At 64.1% G+C, this 14,517-nt stretch overlaps 4 protein-coding genes across 4 annotated transcripts; 2 read left to right on the top strand and 2 right to left on the bottom strand.

The window, feature by feature from the left end:
* Positions 1 to 1,107: 1,107 nt before the first annotated feature.
* Positions 1,108 to 2,157, bottom strand: LOC133214557 (apolipoprotein A-II-like). The gene is made up of 2 exons (XM_061357520.1): positions 1,906 to 2,157; positions 1,108 to 1,292 (listed from the first exon to the last, which is right to left on the bottom strand). The coding sequence occupies exons 1-2, from the start codon at positions 2,112 to 2,114 to the stop codon at positions 1,175 to 1,177; spliced, it is 327 nt and encodes a 108-aa protein (XP_061213504.1). The 5' UTR covers positions 2,115 to 2,157; the 3' UTR covers positions 1,108 to 1,174.
* Positions 2,158 to 3,819: 1,662 nt separating this feature from the next.
* Positions 3,820 to 8,018, top strand: TOMM40L (translocase of outer mitochondrial membrane 40 like). Its single transcript, XM_061357501.1, has 9 exons — positions 3,820 to 4,108; positions 4,182 to 4,249; positions 5,277 to 5,369; positions 6,835 to 6,936; positions 7,038 to 7,143; positions 7,216 to 7,338; positions 7,457 to 7,533; positions 7,622 to 7,724; positions 7,805 to 8,018. Exons 1-9 carry the CDS (start codon positions 4,009 to 4,011, stop codon positions 7,942 to 7,944), a joined length of 912 nt encoding a protein of 303 aa, XP_061213485.1. The 5' UTR covers positions 3,820 to 4,008; the 3' UTR covers positions 7,945 to 8,018.
* A 141-nt stretch (positions 8,019 to 8,159) lies between these two features.
* Positions 8,160 to 12,033, bottom strand: NR1I3 (nuclear receptor subfamily 1 group I member 3). The gene is made up of 8 exons (XM_061357500.1): positions 11,841 to 12,033; positions 9,824 to 9,954; positions 9,531 to 9,703; positions 9,239 to 9,414; positions 8,829 to 8,974; positions 8,629 to 8,745; positions 8,437 to 8,542; positions 8,160 to 8,363 (listed from the first exon to the last, which is right to left on the bottom strand). The coding sequence occupies exons 1-8, from the start codon at positions 12,008 to 12,010 to the stop codon at positions 8,234 to 8,236; spliced, it is 1,149 nt and encodes a 382-aa protein (XP_061213484.1). The 5' UTR covers positions 12,011 to 12,033; the 3' UTR covers positions 8,160 to 8,233.
* Positions 12,034 to 12,703: 670 nt separating this feature from the next.
* PCP4L1 (Purkinje cell protein 4 like 1) lies at positions 12,704 to 13,478 on the top strand. The gene is made up of 3 exons (XM_061357518.1): positions 12,704 to 12,816; positions 12,997 to 13,051; positions 13,265 to 13,478. The coding sequence occupies exons 1-3, from the start codon at positions 12,808 to 12,810 to the stop codon at positions 13,408 to 13,410; spliced, it is 210 nt and encodes a 69-aa protein (XP_061213502.1). The 5' UTR covers positions 12,704 to 12,807; the 3' UTR covers positions 13,411 to 13,478.
* Positions 13,479 to 14,517: the final 1,039 nt, after the last annotated feature.

Raw genomic sequence — 14,517 nt, 5'->3', positions numbered from 1 at the left:
TCCTATCTCTCAATTCCTATTTCTACATTCCCATCGCCCCCAATTCCCATATCCCCTAATTCTCACCCCCTAATTCTCACCCCCCAATTCTATTCCCCCAATTCCCATACCCCTCATTCCTGTTCTCCCTATTCCCATCCCCCTAATTCCCATTTCTCCATTCCCTTCCCCCAGTTCCTATCCCCTAATTCCTGTGTCCCCAGTTCCCATCCTCCCATTCCCATCCCCCCCAATTCCCATGTCCCTAATTCCCATCCCCCCAATTCTATTCCCCTAATTCCTGCCCCCACAACTCCCATCCCCCCAAAGCCATTTCCCCATTCCCATCCCCCAATTTCCATGTCCCCCAGTTCCCATCCCCCCAATTCCTGTCCTCCCATTCCCATCCCTCCAATTCCTATCCCTCAATTCCTATTTCTCCATCCCCATCCCCTCCAATTCCTGTCCCCCCCAATTCCCACGTCCCCTAATTCCCACCCCCCCAATTATATTCCCCAATTCCCATCCCCCTCATTCCCGTCCCCCTAATTCCCATCCCTCCAATCCCTTCCCAGAGTTCCTATCCCCTAATTCCTGTGTCCCCAATTCCCATCCTCCCATTCCCATCTCCTCTAATTCCCATCCCTCCATTCCCATCTCCCCTAATTCCTATCCCTCCATTCCCATCCCTCCAATTCCTATTCCTCAGTCCCTGTATCTCCATCCCCATCCCCTCCAATTCCTGTCCCCCCCCAATTCCCACGTCCCCTAATTCCCACCCCCCTCATTCCCATCCCCATAATTCCCATCCCTCCATTCCCTTCCCCCAGTTTCTATCCCCTAATTCCTGTGTCCCCAATTCCCATCCTCCCATTCCCATCCCCCCAATTCCCATGTCCCTCATTCCCATCCCCCCAATTCTATTCCCCTAATCCCTGTCCCTCCCATTCCCACCCCCCCAATTCCCATCCCTCCAATCCCTTCCCCCAGTTCCTATCCCCTAATTCCTGTGTCCCCAATTCCCACCCTCCCATTCCCACCCCCCCAATTCCCATCCCTGCATCCCCATCTCCCTTAATCCCTACCCCTCATTCCCACCCCCATCCCCACAGCACAGGGGTCACAGCAGCAACTCAAGGGGTTTATTGGGGGGGGGGCAGCAGTGGGGTCCGGTGGCCACGGGGGGACGGGGGGCTCAGGGCTGCTCCTTGCTCTTGCCCAGGTCCAGGAGGGAGGAGAAGAGCCCCAGGACGTTGCTCCGGAGCTCCTGCGCCAGCGGCGTCAGCTGCTTGTTGGCCCGGTCCAGGTACGCCCTGGGGATGGGAAAAGGGGATGGGAGAGAGGATGGGAGCGGGGAAGGGGAAGGGGATGGGAATGGGAATGGGAGCGGGGATGGGGAAGGGGATGAGATCAGAGGTGGGGAAGGGACCAGGGATGGGGATGGGAGCGGGGACGGGAATGGGACCGGGGATGGGGAAGGGACCGGGGTTAGGGAAGGGACCAGGGATGGGACCGGGGACGGGGATGGGACCGGGGATGGGGAAGGGACAGGGGTTAGGGAAGGGACCAGGGATGGGGAGGGAAGCGGGGGCAGGGATGGGACCGGGGAAGGGACTGGGTATGGGGAAGGGACCGGGAATGGGAATGGGAATGGGACCGGGAATGGGACCGGGGATGGGGAAGGGACCGCGGTTAGGGGAGGGACCAGGGATGGGGATGGGAGCGGGGACGGGGATGGGACCGGGGAAGGGACTGGGGATGAGGAAGGGACCGGGGATGGGGAAGGGACCGGGGATGGGGAAGGGACCGGGGATGGGGAAGGGACCGGGGATGGGGATGGGATCGGGGATGGGACCGGGGATGGGGATGCAGGGGATGGGACCGGGCATGGGGATGCAGCCCCCGTTCCCCCCATCCCCTCCGTACTCTGCCTGGCTCCGCATCTCCTCCACCTGCAGCCTCTGGGGCAGGTCCTTGGTCATGAAGTCCGAGAAGCTCTGGAGGTGGCGGCTGAAGAAGTCCTCGGCCGGGACCTCGGCAGCGCCCTCGGCCGGGGCCTCCCGCCGGGACAGCGCAGCCTGGACGGGACCCAGCACCAGCAGCAGCAGCAGCACCGCGCCCGTCACCGCCTTCATCTCGCCGGGCTGGGGGGCGCAGGGCGCGGGGCGGTGTCACCATGGGGCTGCCCCATAGGGCCGGGGTCCCCGCCAGCCCCACAGCCGCAGGGTCCGCTCCTGCCCCATCCCTGCCCCACGGCCCCATTCCTGTCCCATCCCATCCCATCCCACAGCCCCGCAGCTCCACTGGCACCATCCTGCCCCTTCCCAGCCCCACAGCTCCATCCCTATCCCATTCCAGCCCCGTGGCTCCAGCCCTTCCCCGTCCTGCCCAGCACAAGTGCCCCTCACCTGGGCAGGACTCGGGGCTGTGGGGGCCTCTCGGGGGCTGTTTTTATCCCTCGGGATCAGCTCCCACCCCCCGGCCGGTGGGGCCGGGCCTGGGTAAACACTATGGGGGTAAGGGTCGTGTGGGGGCCGCCCCTTCTTGGCCTCACCAGGGTGGCCCCACACCCTTGTCCTGTCCCTATGTCCCTGTGTCCCATCCCCCTGTCCCAATGTCCTATCCCCGTGTCGCATATCCCATCCCCGTGTCCCCACATCCCATTCCCGTGTCCCCATGTCCCATCCCCGTGTCCCCACATCCCATCCCTGTGTCCCCGTGTCCCCATATCCCATCCCCGTGTCCCCATGTCCCATCCCTGTGTCCCCACATCCCATCCCCGTGTCCCCACATCCCATTCCCGTGTCCCCATATCCCATCCCCGTGTACCCATGTCCCATCCCTGTGTCCCCACATCCCATCCCCGTGTCCCCACATCCCATTCCCGTGTCCCCACATCCCATTCCCGTGTCCCCATATCCCATCCCTGTGTCCCCGTGTCCCCACATCCTATCCCTGTGTCCCCACATCCCATCCCCGTGTCCCCACATTCCATCCCCGTGTCCCCACATCCCAACCCCATGTCCCAGTGTCCCATCCCTGTGTCCCCATATCCCATCCCTGTGTCCCCACATCCCATCCCTGTGTCCCCATATCCCCATGGCACAAGCAGGACATGGATACTGGGTGCCAGTGACCCACGATTCGGGCTGGGGGGCGCCCCATAGCACGCTGAGCACTGGGACCCCCAGAGCAGCCCCATGCCCCCCCACCCTCTGCCCCACACCAGGATCCCAGCTGGGGGGGGGGGGGGCACCCATGGGACCTGCACCCCCTTTGTGACCGAGGGGCAAAGGTCGGTGCCCGCCCTTATCACTGACCCTCGGCCTCCAACGTGACGGTGACGCGGAGCGGGGGGGTCCCGGGGGGGGGGGGGGGCACGGACCCCGGGGTCAGCCCCGGGCCGGTCGGGGACACGCGGGCAAAGGGCGGGGGGGCGGCACCGGGACCTCCCTGTGCCCCCGGGGACACGGGGGGGGGGAAGCGGGGGTTCCCGGGGGGGGCCACTGGGGTCACGGAGGGGGAAGGACATGGGAGGGACACACATGAGGGAGAGGAGATGGGGGCGGGTGGGGTTTGGGGGTACATAGGGGGATAAAAGGGGGTTGAAGGGGGAATAAGAGGGAATTGGGACACAGCCAGGATGTGGGGAGGGAATGGGACAAGAGGGGGTCCAAGGATGCAGGGAGAGGGCGATAAAGGGGATACCCCTGACCGGGGCACAGGGATGCGATGGAGGGGGGGGGCACACACACGGGAGGAGCCGGAACGCGGCACCCCCGGAACCTCCCTGCTCGGGTCCTGAGTTCCGGGGGGGAACACAGCGAGGAGCGGCCCCGCCCCTGAGGCTCAGCCAATGAGCAGCGAGCTCTGCCCGCACCCAACATGGCGGCGGCGGCTTCGGGCGGGCGCGGCCTTCAGAAGCCGCTTCCGGTGGTGGCGGCGCCCGCGATGGCGGCGCCCGGTGGGGCCGGGGCCGCGGTTGGAACCTGGACCGGGACCGGGCGGGTTTAGCTCCGGGACCCGGCCATGGGCAACGTGTTGGGCCCCGCCGCGCCCCGCGCCCCGCGCCGGGGGGAGCCGCTCGGCAGCCCCGGGAGCTTCGATGAGCTGCACCGGCAGTGCAAAGGTGCGGCGGGGGGCACCGGGGGCAGGCTCCGGAGCGGCTCCGGGCCCCGCTCACCCCGGCCCCCGCTCCGCAGAGGTGTTCCCGCAGCAGATGGAGGGGGTGAAGCTTTTGGTCACCAAGACCCTGAGCAGCCACTTCCAGGTCAGGGAAGGAGGGGGTGTCCGTATATGGCCCCCCCGTGTCCGTGTCCCCCCCGTGTCCGTGCCCCCATGTCCGTATCCCCCCCATGTCCCTGTCCATATCCCCTCTGTATCCGTGTCCCCCCGTGTCTCTGTCGCTGTCTCTGTCCTATCTCCTTCCATCCATGTCCCTGCTCCCATGTCCCTGCCCCCCCGTGTCCATATCCCCCCGTGTCCCTGTCCATATCCCCCCCATGTCCATGTCCCCCCTGTGTCCGTGTCTGTCTGTGTCTCCCCCATGTCCTTCCGTGCCCATATCCCCCCCGTGTCCCTGTCCCCCCATGTCCCTGTCCCCCCGTGTCCCTGTCCCCCCGTGTCCCTGTCCCCCCCCCCCCCATGTCCCCCGTGTCCCTGCCCCCCCATGTCCATATCCCCCCGTGTCCCTGTCCATATTCCCCCCGTGTCCATGTCCCACCCATGTCCGTGTCCCCCCTGTGTCCGTGTCGTTCCCCCCATGTATCCCATATCCCCCCGTGTCCCTGTCCCCCCGTGTCCCTGTCCCCCCGTGTCCCTGTCTCCCCCGTGTACCTGTCCCCCCGTGTACCTGTCCCCCCGTGTCCCTGTCCCCCCCGTGTCCCTGTCCCCCCGTGTCCCTGTCCCCCCCGTGTCCCTGTCCCCCCCTCCCCTCCCTGTCTCCATATCCCGCCGTGTCCCTGTCCATATTCCCCTGTGTCCGTGTCTGTGTCTCCCCATGTCCTTCCATGCCCATATCCCCCCCATGTCCGTGTCCCCATGTTCGTTCCCCCTGTGTCCATATCCCCCCGTGTCCCTGTCCATATCCCCCCCATGTTCCTGTTCCCCCTGTGTTCCTGTCCCCCTCCATGTCCCTGTCCCCCTGGTGTCCCTGTCCCCCTGGTGTCCCTGTCCCCCCCGTGTCCCTGTCCCCCCTGTGTCCCTGCCCCCCGTGTCCTGCCCCCTATGTCCCTGTCCCCCTCATGTCCCTGTCCCCCCCATGTCCATGTCCCCCCACTGAGGTTCTGTCCCCACAGGTGACCCACACCATTCACATGAGCACGTTGGGACCCTCCGGTTACCGCTTCAACGCCACCTTTGTGGGTGACCGGCAGCTCAGCCCCACCGAGGTGAGGCCCGGGGGGTACCGGCAAGGCCCAGTACCTGTCACCCCCCTTTATCACTCCCCCTTTATCACTCCCCCTTTATCACTCCCCCTTTATCACTCCCCCTTTATCACTCCCCCTTTATCACCCCCCCTTTATCACCCCCCCTTTATCACCCCCCCTTTATCACCCCCCTTTATCACCCCCCCTTCATCACCCCCCCTTCATCACCCCCCCTTCATCACCCCCCCTTCATCACCCCCCCTTCATCACCCCCCCTTTATCACCCCCCTTTATCACCCCCCCTTTATCACCCCCCCTTTATCACCCCCCCTTTATCACCCCCCTTTATCACCCCCCCTTTATCACCCCCCCCACCCCCCACCCCCCCCACCCCCCCCCCCCACCCCCCACCCCCCACCCCCCCCCCCCACCCCCCCCCCCCCCACCCCCCACCCCCACCCCCCCCACACCCCCCCCACCACCCCCCCCACCCCCCACCACCCCCCCACCCCCCCCTCATCACCCCCCTTTCAATCACCCCCCCATCACCCCCCCTTTATCACCCCACCCCCCTTTATCACCCCCCTTTATCATCCCCCTTTCACCCCCCTATCACCCCCCTTATCGCCCCCCTTTATCACCCCCCTTTATCACCCCCCATTTTCTCACCCCCCCTTTATCACACCCCCCCCATCACCCCCCTTTATCACCCCCCTTCATCACCCCCCCTTTATCACCCCCCTCACACACCCTTTATCACCCCCCCATCACCCCCCATCACCCCCCCTTATCACCCCCCCCTTTACACCCCCCTTATCACCCCCCCCATCACCCCCCCCACCCCCCATTACCCCCCATCCACCCCCCTTTTATCACCCCCCCTTCATCACCCCCTCATCACCCCCTTCATCACCCCATCACCCCCCTTATCACCCCCCCTCTCGCCCCCCTTCACCCCCCCACCCCCCCCACCCCCCCTTCATCACCCCCTCTTCATCACCCCCCCTTCATCCCCCCCCTTCATCACCCCCCCTTCATCACCCCCCTTCATCCCCACCCCCCTTCATCACCCCCCTTCATCACCCCCCTTCATCACCCCCCTTCACCCCCCCCCTCACCCCCCCATCACCCCCCTTTATCCCCCCCCCCTTATCACCCCCCTTTATCACCCCCCCCTATCACCCCCCCACACCCACACCCCCCACCCAACCCCTAACCCCCCTTTATCACCCCCCCACACCCCCCTTTATACCCCCAACCCCCCTTTATCACCCCCCCATCACCCCCCTTATCACCCCCCCCATCACCCCCCCTCATCACCCCCCTTCATCACCCCCCCTTTATCACCCCCCCCTCACCCCCCTTTATCACCCCCCCTTCATCACCCCCCTTTATCACCCCCCCTTCATCACCCCCCTTTATCACCCCCTGTCATCACCCCCCCTTCATCACCCCCCCTTTATCACCCCCTTCCCATTATCCCCAGGCCTTCCCCATGCTGGTTGGGGACATGGACAGCGCCGGCAGCCTCAATGCCCAAGTGCTGCACCTCATCGCCGAGCGCATCCGCACCAAAGCCGTCTTCCAGGTGACTCCATGCAGGGACCACCATGGGGGGGGGATGTTCCTGTCCCCATCCCCATTGCGGTGACAGGACCCTCGGTGTCCCCCATTTCCCCCCTTTTCCAGACCCACCAGGCCAAGTTCGTGACGTGGCAGTTCGACGGCGAGTACCGGGGTGACGACTGCACCGCCACCCTCACGCTGGGCAACCCCGACCTGCTCGGCGGCTCCGGTGAGCACCGGTACCGGGACAAGGGGATGGGGGGGGTGGCCACACACTGAGGTCCCTCATGTGTCCCCACAGTGATCCTGGTGGCCCATTTCCTGCAGAGCATCACCCCACGCCTGGTGCTGGGGGGGGAGATGGTTTATCACCGGCGGCCGGGTGAGGAAGGAGCCATCCTCACGCTGGCGGGGAAATACACGGGTACGGGGGCACGTGGGGCATGGGGATGGTGATGGGGTGGGGGGCACAGGGATGGGGTTGGTGGGGGGATATGGGGACCCCCCGTCTCCCCTCGCCCTCCTCTTGGCTTCTCTTCCAGCTCAGAAGTGGGTCGCGACGCTGAACGTGGGCTATGGAGGAGCCCATGCCAGCTACTACCACCGGGCCAACGAGCAGGTGATGGCCTCGTCCCTGTATCCCCCTCCCTGGGTGTCCCCATCCCTTGGGGTTCACGGTTCCGTGTCCCCACCATCCCCATCTCCAGGTCCAGGTCGGGGTGGAGCTGGAGGCCAACACACGGCTGCAGGAAACCACCTTTGCCTTTGGCTACCAGCTCAACCTGCCCCAAGCCAACGTGGTCTTCAGAGGTGAGCCCGGAGCTGCACTGGCCCTTGGTGGCTCCAGCACCATCCCGGTGCTCACCGTGTGCCCCCCAACGCCACCACAGGGCTCGTGGACAGTAACTGGAGCGTTGGGGGGGTGCTGGAGAAGAAGCTGCTCCCCCTGCCCGTCACCCTGGCTCTGGGCGCCTTCCTCAACCACTGGAAGAACCGTTTCCACTGCGGCTTCAGCGTCATCGTGGGCTGAAGGGGCAGCACCTGCCCTGCAGGGAGCCACTGACCGGGGCCGGACCGGGCCCGGGGCCGGGCCAGGGGAGCCCACGGAGCCTGGGGGACCCGGTATCCGGTGACGTGGGGACACGGGGACGCGCGGTGCCCGGTGGCACCTTGGGGGTGAGGAGCGGGCGCTGTTCAGGGCCTGGGGGGGGTCCCTCCCGTGGCTCTGGGCACACACGGAGCCTGGAAAAATAAAGGAGCTTTACTCTGCTTGGGAGGTGTGGTGGGACCAGTGGGAACACTGGGAATGCTGGGTGGGTTTAGCTGATGATCTCGGAGAGCAGCGGCGTCATGGAGGACAGGTCCTGGATGTGCAGGATCTGCCGCGTGTTCTCCACCTTGAGCGTCTGCAGCTCCGTCAGCAGCAGCAGCAGCTTCGCATAGAGGAACCTGGGATGGGGACATGGGAGATGTGGGATAATGTGGGATAAATGGGATGGGATGGGATGCACTGGGGCTGTACCTGCCCTCGGGCATGGGGTGCCGGTGGTCGATGTAGCTCTTGAGGGTCAGCGCCACCTTCTCCTGGAACTGGTCGATGGAGTCGTGCTGGGTGATGCTGGCGTGGTCTGGGGGTGCAAGGGGGGGGTGTCAAGGGTGGCACCAAGGGGACGTGGCCCCCATCCCATCCCGTCCCCCCCCTCTTGCTGCTCACCGGGTGAGAAGAGCAGCATGGCCTGGAGCAGGACGTACTCGGCCTCGTGCAGCCCCAGCTTCTTGAGGCTGATGTGGAACTTGAGCAGCGGCTCCAGGTAAATCTGCTGGAACCCGGCTGTGGGGAATGGAGGGGGGGGAACGTGGTGATGTGGGGCCGTGTCCCAGTGTCACCAGTGCCCCCCCATCCCATGTCCTCACCCAAGGCACCGTCCTGGATGGTGTAGCAGTGCTGCCCGCACTCCCAGGCGTTGGTCTCGGCGTTGAAGACGGTGTTGAACTGGATCTGGCAGATCTCCAGCGTGGCTCCTTTCAGCAACGAGATCTGGTCATCGATGGGCAAACTCCTGCTGGTGGGGCAGGGGGGACAGGGACACAAAGGAGGGCTCAGGGAAGGGTCCCTCGGGGGGTCCCCAACCCTTTTCCATCTACCCAAGGAGGTTGGGAATGCTCCATCCCTGGCAGTGTTCAAGGCCAGCTTGGATACAGCCTTGGGTGCCATGGTTTAGAGCGAGGTGTCCCTGCCCATGGCAACGGGGTTGGAACGGGATGATCTTAGGGTCCTTTCCACCCCAACCCATTCCATGGTTCCCTGCCCCTCTACCGGGCACCTGAAGGCTGGGATCTCCTTGGCGAAGTTGATGACCTGCTGGATCATGAAGGTGCTGAGGTCGGCGAAGTGGGGCAGCATCGAGAACACATCGGGCAGCACATCCTCATCCAGGCGCTCGGGGCCACCGGGCTCGGGGGGGCTCTGAGGGCTGGGGATGTAGAGGCGAACAGCGGGCTTGGGGATGGGGATGGGGGGGAAGTCAGCACCAGCAGGAGGGACACGATGAGAAAGGGGGGGACACGCACCCACACACGCACCCACAGAGAGGCGATGTCCCCGTCCCCACTCACCCGGTAGTCGGAGAACTGGGAGAAGCTGGAGTCGAAGGTTTGCTGGTGCGCGGCGATGAGGAGCGCGATGAGCTCCTGCTGCTCCGCCGACAGCCCCCCCGGTGCCGCCAGTGCCAAGCGCCGCTGCCTCCGCAGCGCCCGGCGCCGCCGCACCACTTCCTCCGGCATAATCACTGCCACCGGCACCACCGTCAGCACCGCTTGGCCCCGCTCCGGAGACGGGGGGAACGGGGACCTCCGTGTCCTCCCCTGGTCCCTTCCTCATCCCCCCCCCTCAATATCCCCATACTCACTGTCCTTCCGCATGCCCACGTCAAGGCACTTCTGCAGGCGGCAGGCCTGGCACTGCCGGCGCTTGGCTTTGGTGATGGGGCAGCTCTGGGAGAAGGGGCAGGTGAACCGGACACCCTTGTTGATGGAGCGCCTAAGGGGGGTTTGGGGCAGGGTCATGGGGGCTGTCACTGGGGGACCCCAGTGTGTGTGTGGGGGGCAGTGGCCGCCCCACTTTGTGCCACCCCGAACCTGCCCATGGGGTTTGTTCCATCGCCATGTCCCTTTGTCCTGTCCCGTTTCAGTCTCTCAGGTCCCATTCCATCCTGTCCTGTTTCAGTCCACCTTGTCCTGTCACATCCCAACCCATCTTGGCCCACCAGTCTGTCCCATCCCACCCTCTCCCACCCCACTTCAATTCATCTCGTTCATCCCATCCCACCTTGGTCCCTCTGCTCCATCCTACCCTGTCTCATCTCATCCCATCTTGAACCACCCTGTCCCACTTCAGGCTATCTTGTCCCACTCCTCTGTTCTATCCCATTTCAGTCCATCTTGTCCACCCCATCTTCTCCCTCTGCTCCATGCCATCACATCCTATCCCATCCTATCCCATCCCATTCCATCCCATTCCATCCCATCCCATCCCATTTCATCTGATCTTGTGCTGCTCTTCTGTCCCATCCCATTTCATCCAATCTCATCCCATCCCATCTTATCCTCCTCTTCTTGTCCATCCCATTCATCCTGTTCCATCTCATCCCATCTTGTCCCATCCTGTCCCATTTCAGTCCAGTTTGTCCCCCTCTTCTGTCCCATCCCATTTCATCCCATCTTGTCCCATCCTGTCTCATTTCAGTCTAGTTTGTCCCCCTCTTCTGTCCCATCCCATTTCATCCCATCTTGTCCCATCCTGTCCCATTTCAGTCCAGTTTGTCCCCTCTTCTGCCCCATCCCATTTCATCCCATCTTGTCCCATCCTGTCCCATTTCAGTCCAGTTTGTCCCCCTTCTGTCCCATCCCATTTCATCCCATCTTGTCCCATCCTGTCCCATTTCAGTCCAGTTTGTCCCCCTCTTCTGTCCCATCCCATTTCATCCCATCTTGTCCCATCCTGTCCCATTTCAGTCCAGTTTGTCCCCCTCTTCTGTCCCATCCCATTTCATCCCATCTTGTCCCATCCTGTCCCATTTCAGTCCAGTTTGTCCCCCTCTTCTGTCCTATCCCATTTCATCCCATCTTGTCCCATCCTGTCCCATTTCAGTCCAGTTTGTCCCCCTCTTCTGTCCCATCCCATTTCATCCCATCTTGTCCCATCCTGTCCCATTTCAGTCCAGTTTGTCCCCTCTTCTGTCCCATCCCATTTCATCCCATCTTGTCCCATCCTGTCCCATTTCAGTCCAGTTTGTCCCCCTCTTCTGTCCCATCCCATTTCATCCCATCTTGTCCCATCCTGTCCCATTTCAGTCCAGTTTGTCCCCCTCTTCTGTCCCATCCCATTTCATCCCATCTTGTCCCATCCTGTCCCATTTCAGTCCAGTTTGTCCCCCTCTTCTGTCCCATCCCATTTCATCCCATCTCATCCCATCCTGTCCCATTTCAGTCCAGTTTGTCCCCCTCTTCTGTCCCATCCCATTTCATCCCATCTTGTCCCATCCTGTCCCATTTCAGTCCAGTTTGTCCCCCTCTTCTGTCCCATCCCATTTCATCCCATCTTGTCCCATCCTGTCCCATTTCAGTCCAGTTTGTCCCCCTTTCTGTCCCATCCCATTTCATCCCATCTTGTCCCACCCTGTCCCATTTCAGTCCAGTTTGTCCCCCTCTTCTGTCCCATCCCATTTCATCCCATCTTGTCCCATCCTGTCCCATTTCAGTCCAGTTTGTCCCCCTCTTCTGTCCCATCCCATTTCATCCCATCTTGTCCCACCCTGTCCCATTTCAGTCCAGTTTGTCCCCCTGTTCTGTCCCATCCCATTTCATCCCATCTCACCCATCCCATCTCATTCTGTCCCCTTCCCATCCCATCCCTGCCTTTCCCACCTGAAGAACCCTTTGCAGCCCTCGCAGGTCATGACGTGGAAGTGGTACCCGGTGGCGCGGTCCCCGCACACGGCGCAGATCTTCTCCTCCGGGGGCTCCGCATCCACGCTGCGGGGCCCCAGCACCGAGCAGGGGCTGCTCTCGGGGTCCGATGGGCTCGACACCGACATCCCGGGGCACCGGTGACAGCGGCCGGGGCCGGGAGCGGAGCCGGTGCTCCCCCCCTCTCCGGTGCCTGTCACCGCGCAGCCACGGGCTCGGCCCCGTTGCCACCGGAGCCCGGTGGAGTTTGAACCTTGAACTTGGGGCTGCGGCAGGCGGGGACAGGAGCGCGGGGGGGGGGACGGGGACAGGCGGGCACAGGCAGCAGGGTGCAGAGGGGGTGACAATGGCTGGGGTCCCCCCCGTTACCTCCATTACCCCTGCTCCCCCCCAGGTTCTCCCAGTCTTTTCTTGCCCCCTTGGGGTCCCCCCACTGTGCTCCCCATCCCCCTGCCTCCCTCCTGTGCCCTGAGTACCCCCTGTATCTTCCCTGGTCTCCTCAGTCCGCCGGGTCCCCCCTGGCTCCCCCTTGTCCCCCCCATCCCCCCCAGTCTCCCCCTTTTCCCTAGGTCCTCGCATTCCCTCCCTTTCCCCCCCCAGTGCCCCCTTCTCCCCCTGTTTTCCTTCTGCTCCTCCCCTTTTCCACTGGGTTCCCCCATACTCCCCAATCCCCTCTGGGTCCCCCTTGCCCCCCCCATGCTCCCCAGTCCCCCCTTGTCCCCTCCCTTTCCCCTCGTGTCCCCGCGGGGCGTCGAGGCGCGGATGGGGAGGGGGGGGGCGTGAGACACGCGGAAGAGCTTGTCCCGCCCCCAGCCCCTCTCTCGATTCCCATTGGCTGCCGCAGCCGTCACTCAGCCAAGCCCCCTATAAAGGCAGCGGCGGGCGCGGGGCTCCGCACACCGCCAGCGGCGGCACCGGAGCGGCCATGAGCGAGGTGGGCACCGGCCCCGGGGGCTCTTCCTCCCCTTTCCCTTTGTATTTAACAAAGAACCGGGCCTCCAAAGACCTGGAGGGGGGGATGCTGCAACTGGGGGGGGGTCCCGGTAAATGCCCCCGGTTCGGGTTTGCTACTGGGAGCCCCGCGTCACCCCCGGGCACCCCGTTCTTTCCGCAGCGCAGCCCCAATGAGTCCCCCTCGGCGGCGGAGGCTCCCGGCGGGCAGGAGGAAGGTGAGGACCCCCCCCCCCCCCATCCCCGGTATGAACGGGAGGGGGCACCCGGTGACCCAGACCCGAGGCGAGGGGAGACGCATTGGGAGGGTTGGGGACCTGCTCCGTCCTTCCCTTGTCCCTTAGCGGGGTGCTCCCTGGTGCTGGAAGGGGGGGTGCGGGTGTTCAATGGGTGAGTCTGGGGGTGCCCCTGTTTTATGTCCCCCCGTCCAGCCAAAGCCGGTGACCCCAAGAAGGTGGAGGAGGAGGAGGAGGAGATCGACATCGACCTGAGCGCACCGGAGACGGAGAGAGCCGCGCTCGCCATCCAGGGAAGATTCCGCCGCTTCCAGAAGCAGAAGAAGGAATCGGGGCCCTGAGCGACCCCCGGGACCCCCCAACCCGCGGCGGGCACCGGCTCCTGCCCCGTCCGCCCAACACCGGGGGGGGGGGGCTCAGTCCTTCCCTACCCACGGGGTGATGCTGGGGGGACGGGACACGACACAGGCGCATCCCCCCCTTTAGCGGAGGTAGCCCCTGGTGCGAGGGGGCAGCGTGGAAGTGCCGTTATCCCGGGGGGAGCCTCCGTGTCCCTGTGGGTACTGGGGACAAGGAAGGGGGGGGCACACGCAGCGGTGTCCCCCTGAGTGCGGGCAACCCCTGTCCCACCGCCCCGTTCCTGTCATTGTCACCATCCCCTTCCCGGGTGGGGGGGGGGAGTTGTAGCATATGAAGGAATAAACCGGGAGGAAGAGGAGCGCGAATGGAGCTTGGTGTGTGGGGCCGGACCCCCCCTCGTCCCCCGTGGGTCCCTGCTGGAGAGGGTGGGGGGAGCAGGGCTATAGGGCTATGGTACTTTGGGAACGGCTCATCCCGCCCGCATCTCCATCACCCTCTCATTCGGGGCTTATCCCATGAAATTCCGCTTCATTCCTCAGCCCCTGGAGCCGTGGCCTCATTTCCCAGTGCGCTGCGGTGATTAAAGATGCTGCTGCTGCTGCTCCCCCCTTCCCTCTCTTTTTCCTACCCCCCCCTTCCTTTTACCCCCTCCTTTCCTCGGCAGGACCAAGCAGCGATTCCCAGCTCCGGCATCCCTGGAGCAGCAGATCCCGGCTTATAACAAGGGAACGATGCTTTTTGGGGGGGCTAAACCAGCACTTTGGTGGGGGGGGGGTGATGTTTGCACCAGGATTTCATTGCTCGGGAGCCCTGGGGCTGGTCCGGTGCCGGTGACCGGGAATGCCGGGAATAGCTCCTTGGAAAGAAAAACAGCGCCGGGACCCAGGGGACGTCCCGGGGTTGGGCTCTGCAGACTTATTAGGGAAAAGCCAATTATAGCCCCGGGGGGGGGGCATGGGGCACGGGCACTACGGGGATGGGGTCACACCCCCCCCCCCCCCCCGACCTGTGTTAATTAGAGGGAGCTTTAATTAACGTCTAATGAGGGGGGAAGGTGGCCCCAATAGGGGACAACAGGGGGATGGGTG

The sequence above is a fragment of the Neopsephotus bourkii genome, unplaced genomic scaffold (assembly GCF_033783945.1).
Source record: "Neopsephotus bourkii isolate Nb327-2 ecotype Australia unplaced genomic scaffold, CSIRO-AGI_Nbou_v1 NB_904, whole genome shotgun sequence".
NCBI classification, from domain to species: domain Eukaryota; kingdom Metazoa; phylum Chordata; class Aves; order Psittaciformes; family Psittacidae; genus Neopsephotus; species Neopsephotus bourkii.
The sequence above is the reverse complement of the archived record's forward strand: the minus strand, read 5'-3'. Positions and strand labels throughout refer to the sequence as shown.

What these genes read in the sequence shown, in the direction of transcription:
- LOC133214557 (XM_061357520.1), bottom strand. Translation starts at nt 2,114, where the DNA reads ATGAAGGCGGTGACGGGCGCGGTGCTGCTGCTGCTGCTGGTGCTGGGT. An exon ending in GAGATGCGGAGCCAGGCAGA is followed by an intron (nt 1,293 to 1,905) that starts GTACGGAGGGGA and finishes TCCCATCCCCAG; the next exon opens with GGCGTACCTGGACCGGGCCA.
- TOMM40L (XM_061357501.1), top strand. Translation starts at nt 4,009, where the DNA reads ATGGGCAACGTGTTGGGCCCCGCCGCGCCCCGCGCCCCGCGCCGGGGG. An exon ending in GGCAGCTCAGCCCCACCGAG is followed by an intron (nt 5,370 to 6,834) that starts GTGAGGCCCGGG and finishes CATTATCCCCAG; the next exon opens with GCCTTCCCCATGCTGGTTGG. An exon ending in ACCACCGGGCCAACGAGCAG is followed by an intron (nt 7,534 to 7,621) that starts GTGATGGCCTCG and finishes CCCCATCTCCAG; the next exon opens with GTCCAGGTCGGGGTGGAGCT.
- NR1I3 (XM_061357500.1), bottom strand. Translation starts at nt 12,010, where the DNA reads ATGTCGGTGTCGAGCCCATCGGACCCCGAGAGCAGCCCCTGCTCGGTG. An exon ending in GGCTGCAAAGGGTTCTTCAG is followed by an intron (nt 9,955 to 11,840) that starts GTGGGAAAGGCA and finishes AACCCCCCTTAG; the next exon opens with GCGCTCCATCAACAAGGGTG. An exon ending in CACCCCATGCCCGAGGGCAG is followed by an intron (nt 8,364 to 8,436) that starts GTACAGCCCCAG and finishes TCCCCATCCCAG; the next exon opens with GTTCCTCTATGCGAAGCTGC.
- PCP4L1 (XM_061357518.1), top strand. An exon ending in TCCCGGCGGGCAGGAGGAAG is followed by an intron (nt 13,052 to 13,264) that starts GTGAGGACCCCC and finishes CCCCCCGTCCAG; the next exon opens with CCAAAGCCGGTGACCCCAAG.